The following is a 21,180-nucleotide window of genomic DNA, read 5'->3' as shown; positions in this document are numbered from 1 at the left end:
GAAGCAACACTCAGTGAACACTCCTGCCCTGGACCAGGCCCTGAGTGGATACTGGAGGATTCCAGGGAGGTCAGACAAGGTGCCATCTGCAAAGAGCTCCTATTCTTGTTTGGGAGGCTTCTTGGAGAAGGTGACAAGTGATTTCCTTATTTGAAGGATAAACGAATAGATAAGAGTTATTGACTTAAAAATCTATTGATGAGCTTCTGTGTTCATTAGGCATTCATCTGAGTGTTCTGGATAGAACTGTGAAAAATGTAGCTCGGCACTTCTCAAAGTGCTGTCCCCGTACCAACGGGATCAACATCACCTGAAGATCTGTATGTATAGAGTTGCCAAATTTCAGGTTTTATCCCAGGCCTACCAAGTCAGCAACTCTGAGGTGGGGCCAGCAATCTGTGTTTTCACAAGGCCCCAGGTGCTTCTGAATGCCTGCTGAAGTTTGAGAACCACTGGTAGAGAAAGCCTTGGCTCTCAGGGCTTGCATTTGTGTGTACTTGTGCACATGCGTGTGTGTGTGTGTGCGCATGCATGTGTGCACACGCTTGTGTAAATGCATCCGTGTGTGTGTGTGCTTGTGTGAATGCATGCACGTGTGTATATGTGTGTAGGGGGAAAGGGCAGACAGGATACAACGAAACAGGTGAGTAAATGAGATTATTTTGCGTAGGGGTAAATGTTATGAAGAAAGGTTTAAAGGGGCTTAGAGAAAATTATAGTATGTCAGAAAGAAGTGGGGCTTCTAAAAATAGGCTGTGAACGAAGGTCTGCCTGAGGAGTTGTCTTAGGAACTAAGACTAAATGATGAGAAGGAATGATAGGAAGATGGAGCAGGGGTAAGAACTGCAGGCAGAGAGACCAGCAAGTGCGAAGATCTCAACCCTGGAACAGAAAGAAGAATGAAAGTCAAAATAAATAGATGAAGAAAACAAAGTCAGGAGCAAGATAAAATGAGATTGGAGAGTCCTGATCACACAGAGCTTTGTAGGCTGTTAAGGGATCCTGAATTTATTCCAGGTATATTGGGACATCACTGCAGTGATTTAAATGGTGAATTGGCTAGGCCCAGAATCACAGGGTAGGTACTTTCAGACAAAGGAACAGCATAAGAAAAGGTACAAAGGTATGAGAGAGAGAGCATATTTGACTAACTCCAAGTCCTTCAGGATGACCGGAGCAGAGTTCATCCTGAAGAAGGATGCAGTAGGCTGGATTCATGGGAAAGCTCTTGAGAATAATAAAAATAGCAAAGTTTTTTTTTTGTTTGTTTTTGTTTTTGAGATGGAGTCTCGCTCTGTCACCCAGACTGGAACGCAGTGGCGTGATCTCTGCTCACTGCAAGCTCTGCCCCCCGAGTTCACGCCATTCTCCTGCCTCAACCTCCCAAGTAGCTGGGACTATAGGCACCCACCACCACACCCGGCTAATATTTATTTATTTATTTATTTATTTTTGTATTTTTAGTAGAGATGGGGTTTCACCATGTTCACCAGGATGGTCTCCATCTCCTGACTTCATGATCCGCCCACCTTGGCCTCCCAAAGTGCTGGGATTACAGGCGTGAGCCACCGCGCCTGGCCAAAAATAGCAAGTATTTTTCAAGCACTCATTATATGTCAGTCAGTTTTCCAGTCCCTTGACTCATAATAACTCATGAAATCTTTGCAGCACCAGGACGTAAACACCACGATAATCCCTGTATGACTAATGAGGATATGGGGCCCAGAACCTAGGACTTTGCCTCCAGAGCCTGTACACTTCAATAGGGTTTGTGTACTCGGCTGAATGGGGCTCATCACTGCTTACCAATGAAGCAATAATGACTCAACTGCTCTCCTGCCTAAAGCAAAAGTCCGCCGACTAATCGGATATGTAGCCGCCAGAGCAGCTGTTCCAAAACTCAGATCTGACCAGGACTTTCTCCTGTTTCCAACTCCTTCGTAGCTTCCCCTTGTGCAAGAATAAAGTCCAAACTTCTCATCATGATGTACAAAGCCCTTCTTGAAGGGTCTCCTCACTCCCATCTTACCCCTCTCCAGCACTCACCCCAGCCATCCAGAGCTTGAACCCATGCTCACTATTCCTCTCAGCCTTTGTTCATGCTGTTCCTTATTTCCGGACTATTGTCTCTGCTCTCTGCTCTTCTCTGGTTGTAGCAACCAGGGCTCAGCTTCAAGGAAGAGAATACAGTCTAGTTAGTTCAGAGAAAGGGATTTGTTACAGGGTATGAAATGTCTTCTCAGAATCCCTGGGAGGCAGAAGAACTGACTCTGGGCTGAAACTCAGAGCTCTGCCCCAAGTCACAGGGAGAACTGACCTGCAGAGGATGTGGCTGCCCCTGCTGCAGCTGAGAAGCTGCCTCCCAGAATGAGACCTCAGACATCGCCCCACTTTGCTGAGTCTTACGTGGATGCAACTTACTGAGAAACCTACATCATGAAGGAGCTCTAGCTGCATGGAGTCTGGGAAATGAGCTTGGCAGATTTCTAGCCTTTGCAGTTACAGGAAGACATTCTTGCAGGAGGGTGGAACAGACATTGATGAGCCAATTCAAGTCTCCACTCTACCTAGACATCTCTTCCCTTTCAGAATCCCTCCCCTTTTTTGATAGGTCCTCCCCTCCTAGAGTACAGTGAGCACCTTGAGTAGAGCGACCACATCTGGTTGATGAATGATTCCCCCTCCCATGATAGGGCCTGGTACATAGCAGGTGTTCAGCAAACGTTCAGGCATACTCACCCTGCAGAACGCCTCTGCAGTTAACATTTTCCTGGTCCAGTGCCTCTTGATTTTTATTACTAAGGCTGTGTGGACTGTATTAGATTGAACCATATGAAATTTACTTCTGTGGTCAAAACTGGGTAAACACTGGCAATTTCACATGACTCAACCCTGGATGTATCTATCAATACTTTTTCAGCTATTGTTTATATGGAAAAAATTAGATTTACAGTCCTGAAACTCAATATAACATTTTTACAATGTGATATCAGGGCAAGTCTCAAGTAACATTTCAGGTACAGCTAGTGAAACATCAGCACCAAGTGTAGTCAGTTTGAAAAATCATATTAAGTATCTATCGCCACAGGGATGTGGGTCTCAGACACTGCTGAGGGTAAACAAGACCCTGTTACTGCAAAAACCCAAAACTAAAACATCATTCACTATATTTAGTGTTTGATCATGAGGATGGAATGGAAACACTTGACATATTAGCAGATGGATCTCCTGTCTATTTTGTTGTGTTTACCTTGTGTTTGAAGAAATTGGTTGAGAAATTTGGTTTGAAGAGCGATGCATTGTAATTTTTCCCACTTAAAGTAATGGGAAATATATTTTCAGTGTCTTCAAACAGAATGACTGGTTTTTAGGAACAGGTTGATTATATTCAACAAACGATGCATGTGTCCTGAATGCTGAAAAGTTCATCACTGTAGACTCAGAAGGGTGTGTACTGTGTGGCTGAAGGGAAGGGTCTTTGAGAGAGTATAAAAGGGCTTTGAAGGTGTGGTTGGCAAAAGGATTTCAGAGGGAGGGGGTTGGAGCAAAGCTGAGTGCGACACTAGGCAAGTTACTCAGCTTCTCCGAACCTCAGTTCTGTCACCTCTAAAATGGCCATAATAATGCCTGCACTAAAGCATTGGAAGATTAAGTGACATCTCCAATGTAAAAAGCTCACATAGAGCCAGGAGCCTCTGTCAGTGGTATTATAAAAAGCACTTAGGACCATGGCTAGTACATAGGAAGCACTCAGCGTGTGTGAGTTATCATTATTCCTTCCCCATTCTTTCATTCAATGCCCCTTGTAAGAGAATGCAAGTTATAAATTTCTTTTGGAATTTGGCCCAAGAACAGCAGTTTGGCTTCATCTTATTTAATCAAGTGGTGAGAGCTGCATTGGTCATTCTGCATTGCCCTTTGCTTTCTTTCCACTGCTAAGGGAGCTGGAGCTACTGTTTCAGGCTCACTGTCCCCGTGAACAGTATGTATGCCTCTCCTTTGTTGTGCATTTATCCCATTGTCTCCTCTATCAAAAGCCCCTGGTGCCTGTTTCAAAGCCCCTCCATGGAGTGGGACGGGGGCAACGTGGATCTGTAGCCTGCCTTCGCCTCATCACACAATCGCTCCTGCCCCAAACTGCCTCTGCCTGGAAGTGCTGGATGGCTTTGAGAGGTTCCTATGTTGTTGCCTTGGTATACGGGAGGCAACTGGAAGCTAACCAGCTTCCTTCGGCTTCCTGGAAAGGAGATAGGAGGTGAGAATCAGTCCGGTGTGAAGAACGATGAGAGCTATCATGTTTGAGTGGCTTTAAGACTCTTGCACCTCAAGTCAAATTTAAAAAAAGGTGGGTGGGGGGGAGCGGGGGGCTGGCTGAACACAGTGGCTCACACCTGTAATCCCAGCACTTTGGGAGGCCAAGGCAAGAGGATTGCTTGAGGGCAGGAGTTCAAGACCAGCCTGGGCAATACAGCAAGACCTTGTCTATAAAAAAAATAATAAAAACCTTATAATTGTGAATGTTATTAAAGACATGTATCAAGCACAAGTCAGGCTTGATAAGCTCTTTTTTCCTTGTACAATATGAGCTGTCAGAAAGCCCAGCGCTCCATAGTTGGATTTCTGTAGCCTGTGAGGCTATTCTTAGCTCCTCTCTTGCTGGCTGTTACATTTTTAAGAATCGCTAGAGGTGAGCATAGTGGGTGAGACCTCCCCTCCATCTGCTTCCCTCAGTGGTCAGATGGAATGGAAAGTGGCCTGAGGAGATGCCCAGCTCATTGCTCCTGCAGATGCCACCCAGTAAAAACACAGGAGATGAGTGTTGTAGACATGTGGCTTTTCCTGGCTGCAGAGATTTTCTGAATCCCACAGAATCATCTCTGGGCACCCAGTGACTTTTGCCTCAGGAAGAAGAAGAAAGGTACCTGTTTCAAATAGTTCAAGTGGCATCATGCTGCCTGGAGACTAAAAAGGTTTAGGGTTTTCTCCAGACTCTTCCTTTCCCTTTCCACTTCCCCTACCTTTAACAACTGCGTAAGTTTTGTGGATGCTCCACTGTTGGCCAGGCCCTGGGCAAGGTGAGATGGAGAGTCAGTCCCTCATCAGGTAAGAGGAGGAGCTGAACCAAGCTGTTCCAACTCCAGATTTCCCCCAGCAACAGGCACTACCTCCCTCATACGTGTTCACGTGTATTTCCTGTGTTATTAGCATGGCTGACCTTTAGTTTGTAAGCAGCCTTCGAGGCTGATGATGACATGCTTTCCAAGAAAACTGACCTAGGGACCTTGGACCAGTTAACCTCTCCTGGACTTGGTTTCCTCCATTGGGCAATTGAGGGTGATAATGCCCACGTCCCATGGTTAGATGGGACAAGTGTTAAGGGATGAGCAGGGGGTCTGTGAAGAAAACCTCTTCTCCCTTCTTGATTTTAGGACTAACAGAGAGACCAGAGTCTGACAGGTAGAGGTGGAAGTATCCAATTCATGCTAACGTCAATCAGAGCAACCCACTGTAGATCAGCAGCCGAAACGGCTTGCTAACTCTTGAGTTCTGAAATGGAATCACCTCTGAGGCACAGGAAACCGTGGTCACCTGCAAGTCCCCCTCCACTAGCCAGGCCCTGGCTGTTGGAGAGAGCAGGCAGGAGTATAAGCCCTCTGTGGGCAGGTCCTGAAGCAGAAGGGGAGCCCGAGGGAGCTGTGCTGAGCACTGCTGCTGCTTCTAGACTCACTCATCAGATCTATCACTTCTGCACCCTGCAAGGGAGGGAGAAGGCTATGGAGGGAGACGGGTGAGTCACTCAGGCTAATGGGAGTTCCTGGTCTCTGTGACAACAAGAGACCAGAGAAAAAGCAGGTTCCTGTAGACAGTGACATAAACAGCAGGGCCTAGCACCCTTCCTTCGCCATCAACCCTCTACCCTCTGTCTTTTTTCTGTACAATGCCCCACTTTTGTGTAGACATCATTGACTGACCCAGTGTGCCCCACAGAATGTGGGTGCTTCAGGTGTTTGTGGCCCATTCATTCCAGAGTGTGTGGGATGCTCCTGGCTATGTGCTAAATGCAGGGGATGGTGCTGAATTAGCTAGGTCCCTGCACTCAGAGTTCACTGGCTGGTGGGGAAAAGAGACCAGGAGAGCGATGGTGACTTGGCCGCAAGGAAAGTGCTATAGGGCATCAAGCACAGAGTCTGGGTTCTGGACATGGACTATCTTGGCTCAGTCCCAGCTCTGCCATTCCCTGGCTGCCATCTTGGACATGTTACTTAATCTCTCTCAACCTCAAGGTCTTGAGCTGTCCAAGGTAGTTTGTAATAACTCCTACCTCAAAGGATTGTTGGGAGCATTAAATGAGTGCATATACATAAAGCACTTAGGCTGGGCATGGTGGCTCACACCTGTAATCCCAGCACTTTGGGAGGCCAAGGCAGGCAGATCACTTGAGATAAGGAGTTCAAGACCAGTCTGGCCAACATGGTGAAACCTTGTCGCTATTAAAAATATGAAAACTGGCTGGGCGTGGTGGCTCAAGCCTGTAATCCCAGCACTTTGGGAGGCCGAGACGGGCGGATCACGAGGTCAGGAGATCGAGACCATCCTGGCTAACATGGTGAAACCCCGTCTCTACTAAAAAATACAAAAAACTAGCCGGGCGAGGTGGCGGGCGCCTGTAGTCCCAGCTACTTGGGAGGCTGAGGCAGGAGAATGGCTTGAACCCGGGAGGTGGAGCTTGCAGTGAGCTGAGATCCAGCCACTGCACTGCAGCCTGGGCGACAGAGCGAGACTCCGACTCAAAAATATATATGTGTGTGTTTGTGTGTGTGTGTGTGTGTGTATGTGTGTGTATATATGTGTGTGTGTATATATATATCTATAAACTAGTCAGGCATGGTGACACGCACCTGTAATCCCAGCTACTGGGGAGGGTGAGGCAGGATAATCGCTTGAACCCAGGAGGCAGAGGTTGCAGTGAGCCAAGATCGTACCACTGCATCCCAGCCTGGGCAACAGAGGGAGACTGCATCTCAAAAAATAAAAATAAGAAAATAAGGCACTTAGAATGGTGTCTGGCAGAGAGTATGCATCACATCAGTGTTAACTGTTATTATCATAAGGGACTAGGGGGTTGCCCGCCTCAGTTTCCAGAGTTAGGGAAGGCTTAAAGAAGGGAGCATCAGTCTTAACCAGGGTTTTTCAACCTCAGCGCTGTTGCCATTTTGTAGTAGGTAACTGTGGTGGAGGCTGTCCTGTGCATTGTAGGATATTTAGCAGCATCCCTGGCCCCAACTCACTAGATGACAGCAGCACCCCTCCCAAATGTGACAACCAAAACTGTCTCCACACATTGTCCAGTGTCCCCAGGGGAGCAAAACTGCTCTGGGTTTGGGAACCCTGCACTAACCTGAGAAGTGAGTGATGGACAAGAGGACAGAGGTGGTGCTCCAGGAATAAGGAATATTGTGGGTGAACGTGTAGAATTGTGAGAGTGTGGGTCCATCCAGGGACTTGTCCTAACATGACAGCTCCCTTATGAAGATCTTAAGCCCAGTTAAGCACTCAAGTGCTGACTTCTCCCACTAAATCCTTGGCTTCTGGCAAGAGCCAAATGCATAGGAGAAGCCTACTGAGTACTTGCTGCTGTGTGTGTGAGCCCGTCTTTGTGAAGTCGTCCCTGAAGAACATTCACCTCATGCTCTGCTCTAAATTTATCCTGTTCTGAAGAAAGTTCATCCGTGAGCATGATGCACAGTCTCATTGCTTTGCCCCATGTAGCAGTGCTTCTATGAAATTGGATTTTTAATGCCTTCAGCCTACCTTGAAGCACATCATGCAAAAAATTCCTGTTCCACTTATTACTGTGTTTAGAGTTATTTTATGTGGACCCATAGTTCACCACATTACAGAACACTATCTTCATAAGAATCCAGTGGAAGAAATTTCCCGCTGATTTCAGTACCAGGACAAAAATCTTGCTTTTCCTAAACAATTGGTTTTTTTCCACATCAGCTCTGAATCATGTGGCAGATCGCGTTTCTCTTTTTACTCTGTGTGCTGGGGAGATTTGAGGCACATTGATGGCCCATTTCAGGCAAGCACACAGGATCTTGAGGCATAAATTGGGGTATTTTTTCCTGATTCTATTTTCTTGGTTTCCTTTTTTTCTGTGAGTTGATCTTTGTCTTCCTTATTTTTAATTCCATTATGTTATATACATTTCACAAGTCACCTGAATCCTTTCTGGAATAAGGTAGGAAATTAATAATTTTTTAAAAAATAAAACATGGAAAATCGCATTCTTTATGTTGTTCTATTGCAATAGCCAGGCAAGGATTTATGCCTTCACAGCACACAATTTTCTTTGCTCTTGCAAGGAGAGCCTAATTATCCAGATTTTTCCATTAGGTCAGAGTTACTGTGATAGAGCTTAGCTCTCTTATTTGTGATCTCCATCATTTCCATGACAATGTTCAGCACTATTATGAGAATATAATTATAATTCTAATACGAGAAGAAGCAAAAGGGACAATGTCACAAAGCTGTGGAATAGTGCAAAACTACAGAGAGAGAAATGAAAGGTCATTCTCTGTTCTCCAGTAATAATATTGAGTCTCCCGGGGAATGTAGGGTCTGTGGCCTGGGGCAGAATGTGGATCTGCAGTGAGAAAAAGCTACAACCTGAATTATTGCTTAAATTATTGTTCTCTTTGCATTTTGGTTTTCCTCTTTAGGATTCATTCCAGTGTGCAAGTTTCCCTCTGAAAATTCATGTTGCTCCTTCAGAGAGTTTTGATGGAATACTGAATGAGATACCCTTTGACAGTTTAGCTGTGACTTGAGAGTACAGAACTCACTGGTTATTAATGTAATGTTTCAACAGTCCATCAGCTATTAGAATACAAAATTGCACATCTGTAGGAGGCATATTATATTTGATTCCTGTGGTTTCTTTTGGGGCATCTATATTCTTCTATCCAGTAGCAAATACATGAAAATTTGTATCAGGTAACTGAGTTCCAAGTCACAGAAACTCAAAGTAAAGTAACTTAACTTTTTAAAAAAACAGTCATTGCTCATGTAAATATGAAGTTTAGGGATAGGTCTTTCTTCTGACGAGGTGGGAGCCAGTACCTCCAACAGTGCCTCTTTCTGCATTTAGCTCCCAGCCCTGCTTCCCTCTCTGCAGGTTCTCTCCCCAGTCAGGTCTTATTGACATTCTTTTTTGTTTCCTAGTGCCTGTAAAAGTTATGTTTATATGATACTGTACTCTATTCAGTGTGCAACAGCATTATGTCTAACAAGTATACATAGCTTCATCTGAAAATACTTGATAGGTACAATGCTAACACTCATCTGAGTCTTCCTTCAACAAATCACAGTCTTTTTGCTGGTGGAGGGTCTTTCCTCAATGTTGATGGCTGCTTACTGATCAGGGTGGTGGTTGCTGAGGGTTGGGGTGACTGAAAATTTCTTAAAATAAGACAACAATGAAGCTTGCCACAGTGATGAACTCTTCACTTCATGAAATATTTCTCTGTAGCCAGTGGTGCTGTTTGTTTGCATTTTGTACACAGTAGAACTTCTTTCAAAAGTGGAGACAGTCCTCTCAAATCCTACAGCCCCTTTATCAACTAAGTTTATGTAATATTCTAAACCTCTTGTGTCATTTTAACAATGTGTACAGCACCTTCATCAGGAGCAGATTCCATCTCAAGAAGCTAGTTTCTTCACTTATCCATAGGAGAAGCAGCTCCTCATCTTTTAACATTTTATCATGAGATGGCAGCAGTTCAGTCACATTTTCAGGTTCTACTTCTGATTCTAGTTTTTCTGCTACTTTTACCATATCTGCAGTGCCTTCCTCCACTGAAGTCTCGAACCCACGACTTCATCCATGAGGGTTAGAATCCACTTCTTCCAAACTCCTGTTAATGTTAGTACTTTGACCTTTTCTCATGAATCACGAATGTTCTTAATGACATCTAGAATGGTGAATCCTTTCCAGAAGATTTTCAATTTACTTTGCCCTGATCCATCAAAGGAATCACTATCTATGGCAGTTATAGTCTTTCAAAATGTATTTCTTAAATAATGGGTCTCAAAGGTCAAAGTTACTCCTTCATCCATTAGCTGCAGGATGGATGTTGTTTTATCATGAGCTCTTGGGTGACTAACAGTGGTAATATTTTGAAAGGAATTTTTTTTTCGAGAAGTAGGTCTCAACATTGGGCTGAAAATATTTGGTAAATTTTGCTGTAAACTGGTGTGCTGTCATCTGGGGTTTTTTATTCTACTTACAGAGCACAGGCAGAATAGATTTAGCGTAATTCTTAAGGGCCCTGGTATTTTCAAAATGGTAAATGAGCATTGACTTCAACTTGAAGTGACCAGCTGCTGAAACAAGAGAGCCTCCCTAACAAGAGAGCCTGCCTTTGAACCTTTGAAGCCAGGCATTGACTTCTCCTCTCCAGCTATGAAAGTCCTAAATGGCGTCTACTTCCAATATAAAGCTATTTGCTATTTTTTTTCTACTTTGCAAATCTCCTGTTTGGTGTATTCACCTTCACCAATGATCTGAGCTAGATCATCTGGGTAACTTGCTGCAGCTTCTCCATCAACACCTGCTGCTTCACCTTGTGCTTTTATGTCCTGGAGATGGCTTCTTTTCTCAAACCTCATGAACCAACCTTTGCTAGCTTCCAGCTCTTTTTCTGCAACTCCCTCACCTCTCTCAGCCTTTACAGAATTGAAGAGAGTTAAGGCCTTGCTCTGGATTAGGATTTGGCTTAAGGGAATGTTGTAGCTGATTTGATCTTCTATCTAGACCACTAAAATTTCCTCCATATCAGCAATAAGGCTGTTTGGCTTTCATGTCTTACATGCGTACATTGGAGTAGCAATTTTTATTTCCTTCAATAACATTTCCTTTGCATTTATAACTTGGCTAACTTTATGGCGTTAAGAGTCTAGCTTTCAGCCTATCTTGGCATTTGGCATGTCTTTCTCATATGTAACAAACCTGCACGTTATGCACATGTACCCTACAACTTAAAGTATAATAATAATAAATAAATTAAAAAAATAATAATAAAATAAAATAAAATAAAAAAAAGAAAAAGCATTAGGCTTAATCATTTCTAATATTTGATGTAAAGTGAGAGATGTGTGATTCTTCCATTCACTTGAACACTTAGAGGTCTTTGTAGAGTTATTAACTGGCCTAATTTCAATGTCGTCGTGCCTCAGAGAATAGAAAGGCCCAAGGAGAAAGTGAGAGATGGGAAACTACTGGTCAATGGAGCATGAGAACACATCCAACATTCATCCATGAAGCTTTGGGTGCTATACGGATGCCATTTGCAGTGCGTCAAAACAATTGTAATAGTGACATCAAAGACCATTTATCATCGATCACTATAGCAGATATAATACTGTTTGAAATATTGCAAGAATTACCAAAATGTGACACAGAGATACAAATTGAGCAGGCGCTATTGGAAAATTGACCCTGATAGACTTACTGGAGGCAGGGTTGCCACAAACCTTTAATTTGTAAGAAAGTGAAGTACAGTAAAACAAGGTAGTCCTGTGCTTCCCAGCGAGACTGTGTCACTTACGCGCTCCTCTTTGTTGAGGGGAAGGAGCATGAATGAGGTTATACTGGCCCTGAAACAGATCTAAAGTCCAGCTGGTGGCCGGGCTCGGTGGCTCATCCCTATAATCCCAGCACTTTGGGAGGCCGAGAGTGAGAGTGAGAATAATAATTAGTAATATCAACAGTAATAAAAGCTTTCTGGGCAAACAAAAATATTTTCACTGAAACTTCTAGAAATAGTGCCTTGAAACTATGACAGAAATATTGGGAACGTCTGGGCAGCAGTGAGGCTTTGGGCTGCCCCTGGGTACTCTGGGTGCCTCTGCCCAGAAAGGCAGAAGAGCCTCTCAGCACGGGACAGCCTGGGAGAAAGACGGCAGCTTCAGCCCTGCCCCCTCCACCCTCGCAGCACTTCCTGTGAGTCTCTGACCGTACACACTTCATTCCATCTCTGAGGTTTGTTCCGGTCTCTAATTCCATGAGGAGCAAGGACTGTATCTTACTCCACTCCTGCTCATCCATGTCACCACGGTGACTCCCAAAGGTGGCCCTCCGCTGTTTGTGCAGGTTGTGGGTACTAGGCCATGATCCAGCCTCCCGCCATGGATCACGCTGTTTCCCTCTCTGTCTGAGTCACACAGCCTGTGTGTTCCTGACCCGGTAAACCCCTTATGGGCAATGACTTTCCCAATTCCTCCCGCCCACCTTCGCCTCCTGGAGCACTGGCCTCCTCCCTTCCCACACTCCCCCGCACCCTGGAAAGACTCCTAGAATGCCCACCTGTGCATTGTCAGTGACTGTCTGCCTGGCCCCTCCCAGGGCACTGTGCACTCCTCCAGGGCAAAGACAGTTTCTTTGTCCCAGTGTCCCCAGCACATAACCCAGTGCCTATCAGACAGTAGGTGTTCCGTAAGCACCTGGTAAATTCATGATCTGGGGACACAATAAATAGCCCCCTTCCTTGCCTTAATTTCTGAACAATTATAAACAATGGGTAAGACACACAAAGAGGATAGATACGACTTGTGTCCAGCCATCTCCTCTCGCCTGGACCCCAATCTCTGCAACAGGAGCTGAAGAGGATTAGAGGTCCTTCCAACCCTGGAATTCCCTGTCCTGTAAGCATGCAGTTCTGTTGCCTGTCCTGGGACCAAATCATACATCAGGCTCCCTCCCCAGGGCTGCACACCCAGGATACTGGAACACAGTGGGGGTGCATTACAGCAACATCCCAACAGTGTATGGTCATCAGGGCACTGCAGCGAGTGAGAGCCAGGGGATTTGGGTTCTTGTCTCCATACCTACACTGACTCACCAAGTCCCTTCTTCCCTCTGGGCCTCAGTTTCCTGTTCTGTTAAGTGAGGGGAAGGACCTAACTGATTTGGACTAATATCTAAGGATCTAAGACACAGATCTAAGCTTCCATGATTATATTTTGCAATTCTGTGATTATGTTACATGATTCCATTATTATACCCCATGAATCTACAAGGAACTTGACAACATTTTGTGATGTGATGCTATCCTACAATTGTTTAACAACAGTCTCAGATTCTATATGTTGGCTCTTCAGTCCTTAGAAAGCCCAAGTGCATTTTTAAAAAATGAATTTGGTACTGTATCAATTTTCTACTGTTTCAAAAACAAAACAGAATACCACCCTAAAACTTAATGGTGTAAAAACACCACCATTTAATCATCTCATGTTTTGTGGGGTAACTGGGCTCAGCTGGACTGTTCTTCTGCTCCACATGCTGTCTGGGGCTGCAGTGGAATATCAAAATGCTCAAGGCGGCTGACTTGTGTGGCGGCCAGTGGCTCTGGCTGTCACTGGGAACTCAGCTGGGGATTCGGTTTTCCTTCTTTTGTCCTCTTCATGTGGCTTGGATCTGGCTGGGTTCCAAAAGGCAAGAATTAGAAACTGCCCATTCCCTTAAGGCCTAGACTTGGATGTCCCGTAACACCACTGCGTTCAAGAGCTGCAGAAACAAGCTCCACGTGGGGAGCAGCATGCATGTGCAGGGAATGGAGGGAGTGTTTGGGAGGGGAGTGTGTCTTTGGAGGCTAGCTCCTGCAAACAACTGACACCATCTCATTAAAGCACCTGCTAAAAACAGATGAAGAAACATGCTGGAGTCCTGTCGTAGTTGAACTATCATCTGTCTGCCAGAGCCTGGGAACTAATGCTGGGTACTCCTGCTTGCCTTTGCTATGTAAGAAGTGAGGAAGCCCCAACAAATGTGGAGGCAGCCTGAGAATTAAAAGCCTTTGCCCCTTCCCCTGCACTCCCATAGCACCATGACTCAGGCAACTCAGTGCCTGTCTCTGAGCCTCAGTTTGCTCTTCTGTAAAATGGGGGCATTGGTCTTGAGGGTGCTGAAGGTGCCTCCACCCCTAATGTTCTCTGTCCCTCTGTGCTCCTAGGTACTCCTTCCAGGACGAGGAGGACATGTTCATGGTGGTGGACCTGCTCCTGGGAGGAGACCTGCGCTACCATCTGCAGCAGAATGTGCATTTCACAGAGGGGACTGTGAAACTCTACATCTGTGAGCTGGCACTGGCCCTGGAGTATCTTCAGAGGTACCACATCATCCACAGGTAACTGGGCTGCTGGCGGGATGCCTGGGACAGAGGCACCATGGGCTAGGGTGTCATGAGCAGTCTGCGGTAGTAGGGGGAGAATTTTGTCTTTGACATGGTTTAAAAGTGGTAGTGCATCAGGGGAAGAAAAGCAGAACACTTTTATTCCTATTTTTTTTATGTTCTTTACAACCAGCACGTACACCTCCCATCCTGTACCCATACACTACTGCTTAGAGATGTAACTGGTGGCTGGCCTTATCTTCTCTGCTCCAGTATGCCTGGGGAAGCTGGAACATTCTGTCCCCCTTGTCTCAAGTCAGAAAAGTTATAGTAGCATTATTATACTAGTGAGTTGGGAGTGTGAGGGATTCTACTCTCTTTTTTTCCGTACTTAGAAATCAGTGCTGTGCATTGTGGAGGATTTCTTTCTCTTGGGAAGCCTCAGTGCTGGCTCTGGGCTTTGCATAAAAGCTCTGAGTTTCTGCAGCCTCCTCAGGGACCTTGCTTCTCCCTGCTATGCACAGCAGTGCCGTGTCCTACACAGATGAGCAAAGTGACTTTGTCTGCAGAAGCTGGAACTCAATGAAAGGCTTTGGAAAGTGATGGTGTCATTCATAACTCTTCTCACTGACCCCAGAAGAGGTAGCTGGTGTGAGGGGCTCCAAATTGGTTTACCCATGGTCTTGCGCTGTGCTTAGTTGATCTCCTTGTAACTTAACTAATTTTGGAAGATTTGGAAAAGATGAGGACTTGAACTTCTAGGTAAAGATGACAGATTAAGCACATATGTCTACATTTTACCCTTCTTAAACTCCATTAAATGACAGTAAGGAATATTTTAAAAGTGATAAAGTTATGAAGATAGGGAACACTGGAAGGGGGCCTCAGTGAAAACAGTGGGGAAAGGTGGAAAGAAAGATGTAAAGTGATCGATGACTTAGGATACCAGAAACTGAATTTAATGTTGCTGCTGAGAGTGTCAAGAACTAATAGATACTAAAGAATTCCCCCAAAGCTCAGGAATTGGCAGCACCTGGTTATCTATGGGATGGGGGCGGTTGGTGAAAAGAGGCTATAATAAGGTGAATTGTTGAAAACTTCTTAAGTAGTATTGAGAAACACAGACCTGTTTCCCAACTCCACAGAGCTGGGCGGTTGCCCGCTTCCTTACCCAAAAGAGAAAACTAAAGGTGAGTCTGCTAATGAGGGTAAAATGGAGAGTGTCTGGGCTAAGTGACATCAAGCCTGCCTGGGTTGGGATACTGTACTAACAATGGCAAGATTATCTGAACATATATGTACTACATACTGAAATGACAGCACCCTCCCCCCCACACACAACTGAGAGAATGGTGCCTTTATGCCTTCATTGGCTACGCAGGGAACTCAAGTGATTTCAGTGGAAATGTGACGGAGCCCAAAGGAAAGAGATTGTGCCAACAAAGGTTTTCCAGGACACCTTAGAGTATAGGTTATAGTAAACAAGCGCCATTTATTCATTATCAGCTCCCAATTAAGTTAATGACAGCATGGGATTATCAGACATCCAAGGAAATCATCTAACTTGAACATCAAGATCCAATCAACAAAATGGGAAAAAAATAATAAAGCTTAGGCTAAACAGCGACTCTGGAAACATCAGAATAACTGATCAGTATTTTCAGAGGATAAAAGAAGAATTTTGCATGTGTGAAACAAGAAATAGCAGTTTTTTTTAAAATTCAGGGAACAAACATCAGAGCTCTTATAAATCAAAATTGTAACAGCAGAAATTTAAAGAATTCAAAATATATGTTGAAAGATAAAATCTTTATACTTTTCTATAAAGTAGAGTAAAAAGGCAAAGAAAAAATATGAGAGAAAACATAACAAAGTTAAAGAATCACAGGTTTCAACACAAGAAATAATAAAGACAAAACATAAAGGAAAAAATCATCAATGAAACGATTAAAGAACCATCTCCCAGACCTGAAATACATGATTTTCCATATTGAGAGAGCCTACCAAGGGCACAGAGTAATGGCTAGAAACAGAGACATACCAAAACAACTGTCAGATCTGATCAGCTTCCAGAGAAGAACCACATGTCATAGAGGCTGAAGAATCAGGATAGTTTCAAATTTTTTTTTGTTTCTGTTTTTGTTTTCTGTTTCTTGAGACAGGGTTTTGCTGTCATTCAGGCTGGGGTGCACTGGTGCGATCGTGGCTCACTGCAGCCTCAGCCTCCTGGGCTCAAGTGATCCTCCCACCTTGCCCTCCTAAGTAGCTGGGACCACAAGCACACACCACCAGCCCTGTCCAATTTTGGGGGGTATTTTTTTTGTAAAAACAGGTTTTCAGCACGTTGCCCAGGGTGCTCTCAAACTGCTGAGCTCAAGCAATCCACCCACCTTGGCCTCTCAAAGTGCTAGGATTACAGGTGTGAGCCACAGCACCCAGCCAGTTTAGAGTTTCTTAAATGCTCAAAGGCAGTGCAGACCTGCTACTCAACCATGTGTGAGGGTATACATTTTTCCCAGTTCCAGGTTTCAAAAAGCGGTCCTCCCATATACCTTTTCTCAAGTACTAGGAAAATGAGATGGACTCCAAAATGAATGAATGAATCAAAGAGGACAAAGACATGGAATGCAGAAAGCTGGAACTCCAGCCAATCAGGTAGGCATAGGCAGTCTCCAGGATGATGCTGACGGGGTGTCAGTTGTGCCTCACATGTATGCCATGACCAGTTCTGATTAGTGTGGATCAGAGACCCTGGGAGGGACTTATCCAGGAAAAGTGAACTGATAGAATTCCTGATGCACCTGGCCTTGAGAGATTTATTTAGCTAGCTGGGAAAGAATCTGAAGTGGAGTTATGAGAGGTTCGGGGGAAAAAACTCAGTAAAAATAACATCATTAATTTTAGGGAAGGAAAATGTTGCACATGACAACATCTGCATAGAGTACAGCTTACTAAATGGGTCAGCCCTGGATATAATACCTAGTCCTATCACCTAAACCCTGAAAATCTAACCAAAAACTCCATGATACTCCATTGAGAAACTGGGGAAATGGGAAGGATGACTGAGTCTCCTGGGATTAGAGAAAGACGGCTAAATCTTTATCTTCCCTAGTAGGAAGTCCAGTCTCCAGGGAGAGCCTGGAGTTAAAAAGTGAAGGAGTCATTAGAAGTCTGTCATTTAGAGATAAGGAGTTAGATACCAAAATTATAACCTGGAAGAGATGAGTGGATAGAGGATAAATGGGGGAGAAAGTGATAGGATTAATGCTATTGTGACAAAATGTGTTTGTAACAGAAAGTGTTAGGGATTGTTGTATTGTAACAAAACTTGCAAAACGATTGGCTCTTTGAACTATTTGCATATAACGTTGATACAAATAACAGTAGCAAACGCAGCAAAATGAAAAGGAGGAGAAGGAGAATAGTAGTAGTAAAGATATTGTTCAGCGTAATACACAACTGTTCATTCACTCAGTCATTCACTAGCTTTTGAATGAATGCAGGCATTCTGGTTGTGGAATCTGTGCTTGTCAGTGTGATGCTGTACTTCCTAAAGAAGGTCACACCATGGTAGAGTATGCTTCTGTTCCTTGATGGGGCTTCTTTCAAGGTGCCGAAAGAGTTCTTTACAGATCAGTTGTATATGTGTCATTCATGAATTACTGTAGCCATTCATGAACTAGAGTGCAATAGATAGATGATCCATGTGTCCAAATTCCCTGAGACACTAAGTCATGTGGACATTGGTGAGATAAATGCCAGTGTTCCAGAGCTGAGCTGGATGAACAAGGCAGGAAATGGAACCATTGCATGACAGCATGGCTGGCTGGAGCCATTTCATTATGATTCACCAGATTTCAGAAAAAGTTTTAAGTCATTCTCAAATATTCCTCTGGTAGAGGTCATCTGCTCTTAGATTCCAGATCTACCCTGGGGAAAGGAGCTGTCCGGTAATTTATGGGAATGTTTTAAAGTTTACTAAGCAAATATGTAATGATTAATTTTCTATGTCAATTCGACTGGGCTAAAGGATGCCCAGAGAGCTGGTAAAACACTACTTCTGAGTGTGTCTGTGAGGATGCTTCCAAAGGAGATCAGCATTTGAATAAGTGAACTGCATGAAGCAGATGGCCCTCCCCAATGTGGTGGGCATCAGCGATTCCTCGGAGGGCCTGAATAGAATGAAAAATTGGAGCCATTCACTCTTCCTACTTGAGCTGAATCATCCGTCTTCTCCTGTCTTCAGTCATCACTGTTCCAGGTTTTTGGGCTCTCAGGCTTAGACTGGGACTTACACTCACAGCCTCCAAATTCTCAGGCCTTCATGCTTGAACTGAATGGCACCGCTTGCTATCCTGGGTCTCCAGCTTGCAGATGCAGATCCCAGGACTTCTCAGCCTCCAAAACCAGCCGATTCCCATAATAAATCTCTGTTATATATGTTTATCTATATTCCATTTCTTTTGTTTTTCTCGGAGAACGCTGACTACTGCAGTTGAATTACCTTCCCAATTCTAAAATTATAAACTTGGCAAGGCTTTGAATCAGTCTTTTTTACCCCCTTCCGTATGGTTCCTAAATCCCCCTTTCAATGTGTGTATGTGTAATTTGAAACTATGTATCTGAACACAACCATGTGTAAGGATGTATGGAAATGCTGTGCGATGTTTTGCATTAATTCAACAGCTAAATTGTTGAATCCTCCACTGCGTCTGTACCAGACACTTTCAATGCCATATTTATACCCTCAGATGAGTGTTGCTTCTTTCAAAGTAGCCACACTTGGAAGTGGAGGAATTATCCCACAAATGCAAGCCTGGGTTGGATTGCCAAGGATATTTATCTTCCATCTTATTGGACTTAGATGGGCTACCAAACTCTGCTCAGCTTTTTGGACCTCGATTTTCTAATCTGAAAAATGCTCCTAATTAAACCTACTTCTTGGGCTGTTATGCAAATTTTATGAGAAAATGTTCATAAAGAATTTATCTGTGCCTGGCTTCTTTTAGATGCCTCATTCTTATTTCCTCTGTCTGGGGGAACTGGACTTGAAATCTGATGTTCAATCTTTCCTATATACTCTGTGTGACAAAACTCCACCCTTTGAGGATGGTGTTATAGACCTTTAGAAAATAAAAGATATTTTACGGCATAGCCCAGTGACTTTGATAGTGCCCAAGCAGGGAAATACCACTATCAGTCCCAAACAAATTGTTTTAAAGCAATGAGAAGATTTACTTTTCATAGCATTTGAATTGGCCTTTCATTCTTTAAATACCTATCTGGGCAAGGCTGTGTACCAGCTCCCAGGAAGAAAATGATGAATGGGACTCAACTTTCTGGGTAGAACAGGCACCCCCACAAATGATTGCAGCCAAGGCTGCTGACCATGACAGAACACTACACAGCACCAGTGGGAGCTTCAAGGAGGGGCGCCCAGCCAGCCTGAGTTGGGGAGTGGGGCAGGGGCTGAGTTGGCAGAGAAGGCTTCCTCTGCCATACTCCGTCTGTGATTTGTGGGATAATTAGGAATTAGAACTGAGAAAAGGAATGCAGAAAGCACTGGGCAGAAGGGCCCAAACTTGAGAGGCCCCAGGTGGGTGGACCCTGTATTGCAAGGCTCAAGGGTGGTAGGGAGCACACCCTAACAGGCCCTGCTTTTCTCATTTATTGATGGGTTGAAGCTTGGGAGTGACATGGTCTAACTTGTCATTGAGAATAATCTTTCTGAAGGCCCTAGAAGTGCATCCCAAGATGGATCTTCATCCAAGGCAGGACTCCTTGGCTACGTATCCAGGGTATACAAAACTAAATAAATAACAGCAGTGACAATGAATCAAGTTTATTAAGCAATGAATCAAGTTTATTAAAATGTGTTGACACTACTTTAAACTATATACGTATACATATGTGTGTTTGCATATGTGTATATATGCACATGGGGTATATACATGTGTATGTACACACGTCGTATATATAAATATTTATAAACACCCATACATATATAATACACACACCCACATACATGTACACACACAAATATCTTATTTAATCCTTACAGCAATGAAATGAGCTAGGTAGTATAATGACCCCATTTTGCAGAGAGATTGGGTGATTTGCCCCAGGACACACAGCTGGTGGGTCATGGAACCCTGGCTTTGAAACAAGGCATTCAAACCCCAGATCTCAGGCTGATGACCACTGAGCATACAGCTCCCTTGTTCCAATTGCACTGAACTGTTTACAAAATGCTCATAGGAGTGAGTGCCTGCATATATTAACATACAAATGAGCACATATGGATTTCATCGACTCCTCACATCCGCCCCAGAGGAAGGCACTGTTCCCATGGTGTGGATGAGGCAGCAGGCATTTCTGGGAGCTAAGCCTCTAACCCGGGGTCACACAGCTAGTTAGCAGTGGAATTAGAGCTTTTAACTGGAACATGACTTGTAGTCAAAGGCTCTCTGCACTACACCTTGTTGCCTCCCCAGATGCAAAAGCAAAGCTAAGGTTATGTCCTGTTCACAGTCACATCAGCTAATTGTTCATAGATACCCAAAACAGGAACCAGATGCTCGCTTCTTCACGGAGTGTTCCTGACCACATTTTATCTAGCTAGGTTCTCACTTTATTGCTCACCACATACTTTCCCAAAGCACTTTGTCTACTTTCTTCCTGGCATGTAATCCTAATTGATAATGATTTAGGCAATAACTTACTTCTAGGCATCCAAGGAATAAATTTGCTATATTAGGCTGTTCTTGCATTGCTATAAAGAAATACATGAGACCGAGTAATTTATAAAGAAAAGAAGTTCATAAAGAAAAGAGGCTTAAGTAGCTCATGGTTCTGCGGGCTGCACAGGAAGCATGGTGCTGGCATCTGTTCAGTTTCTGGGGAGGCCTCAGGAAACTTGCAATCATGGTAGAAGGCAAAGGGGGAGCAGGCACATCACATGGCCAGAGCAGGAGCAAGGGAGAGAGGGGAGGTGCCATACACTTTT

The 21,180-nt window shown here is 44.2% G+C and overlaps 2 protein-coding genes across 3 annotated transcripts in view; one reads left to right on the top strand and one right to left on the bottom strand.

Moving 5' to 3' along the window:
• Positions 1-21,180, top strand: part of STK32B (serine/threonine kinase 32B) — a 401,787-nt gene that overhangs the window by 238,227 nt on the left and 142,380 nt on the right. For both annotated transcript variants that reach the window (XM_028848342.2, XM_001094166.5), the window contains exon 4: positions 14,016-14,189. In XM_028848342.2, the coding sequence (XP_028704175.1) occupies positions 14,016-14,189 (174 nt within the window). The remainder of the gene's footprint in view (positions 1-14,015; positions 14,190-21,180) is intronic.
• The window catches only part of CYTL1 (cytokine like 1), a 333,526-nt gene that overhangs the window by 274,765 nt on the left and 37,581 nt on the right, over positions 1-21,180 (bottom strand). The gene's annotated exons all lie outside the window — the stretch shown is intronic.

Source organism: Macaca mulatta, chromosome 5, assembly GCF_049350105.2.
Source record: "Macaca mulatta isolate MMU2019108-1 chromosome 5, T2T-MMU8v2.0, whole genome shotgun sequence".
NCBI lineage: Eukaryota > Metazoa > Chordata > Mammalia > Primates > Cercopithecidae > Macaca > Macaca mulatta.
Note: the sequence above shows the minus strand (reverse complement) of the source record. Positions and strands in the feature narration are given on the sequence as shown.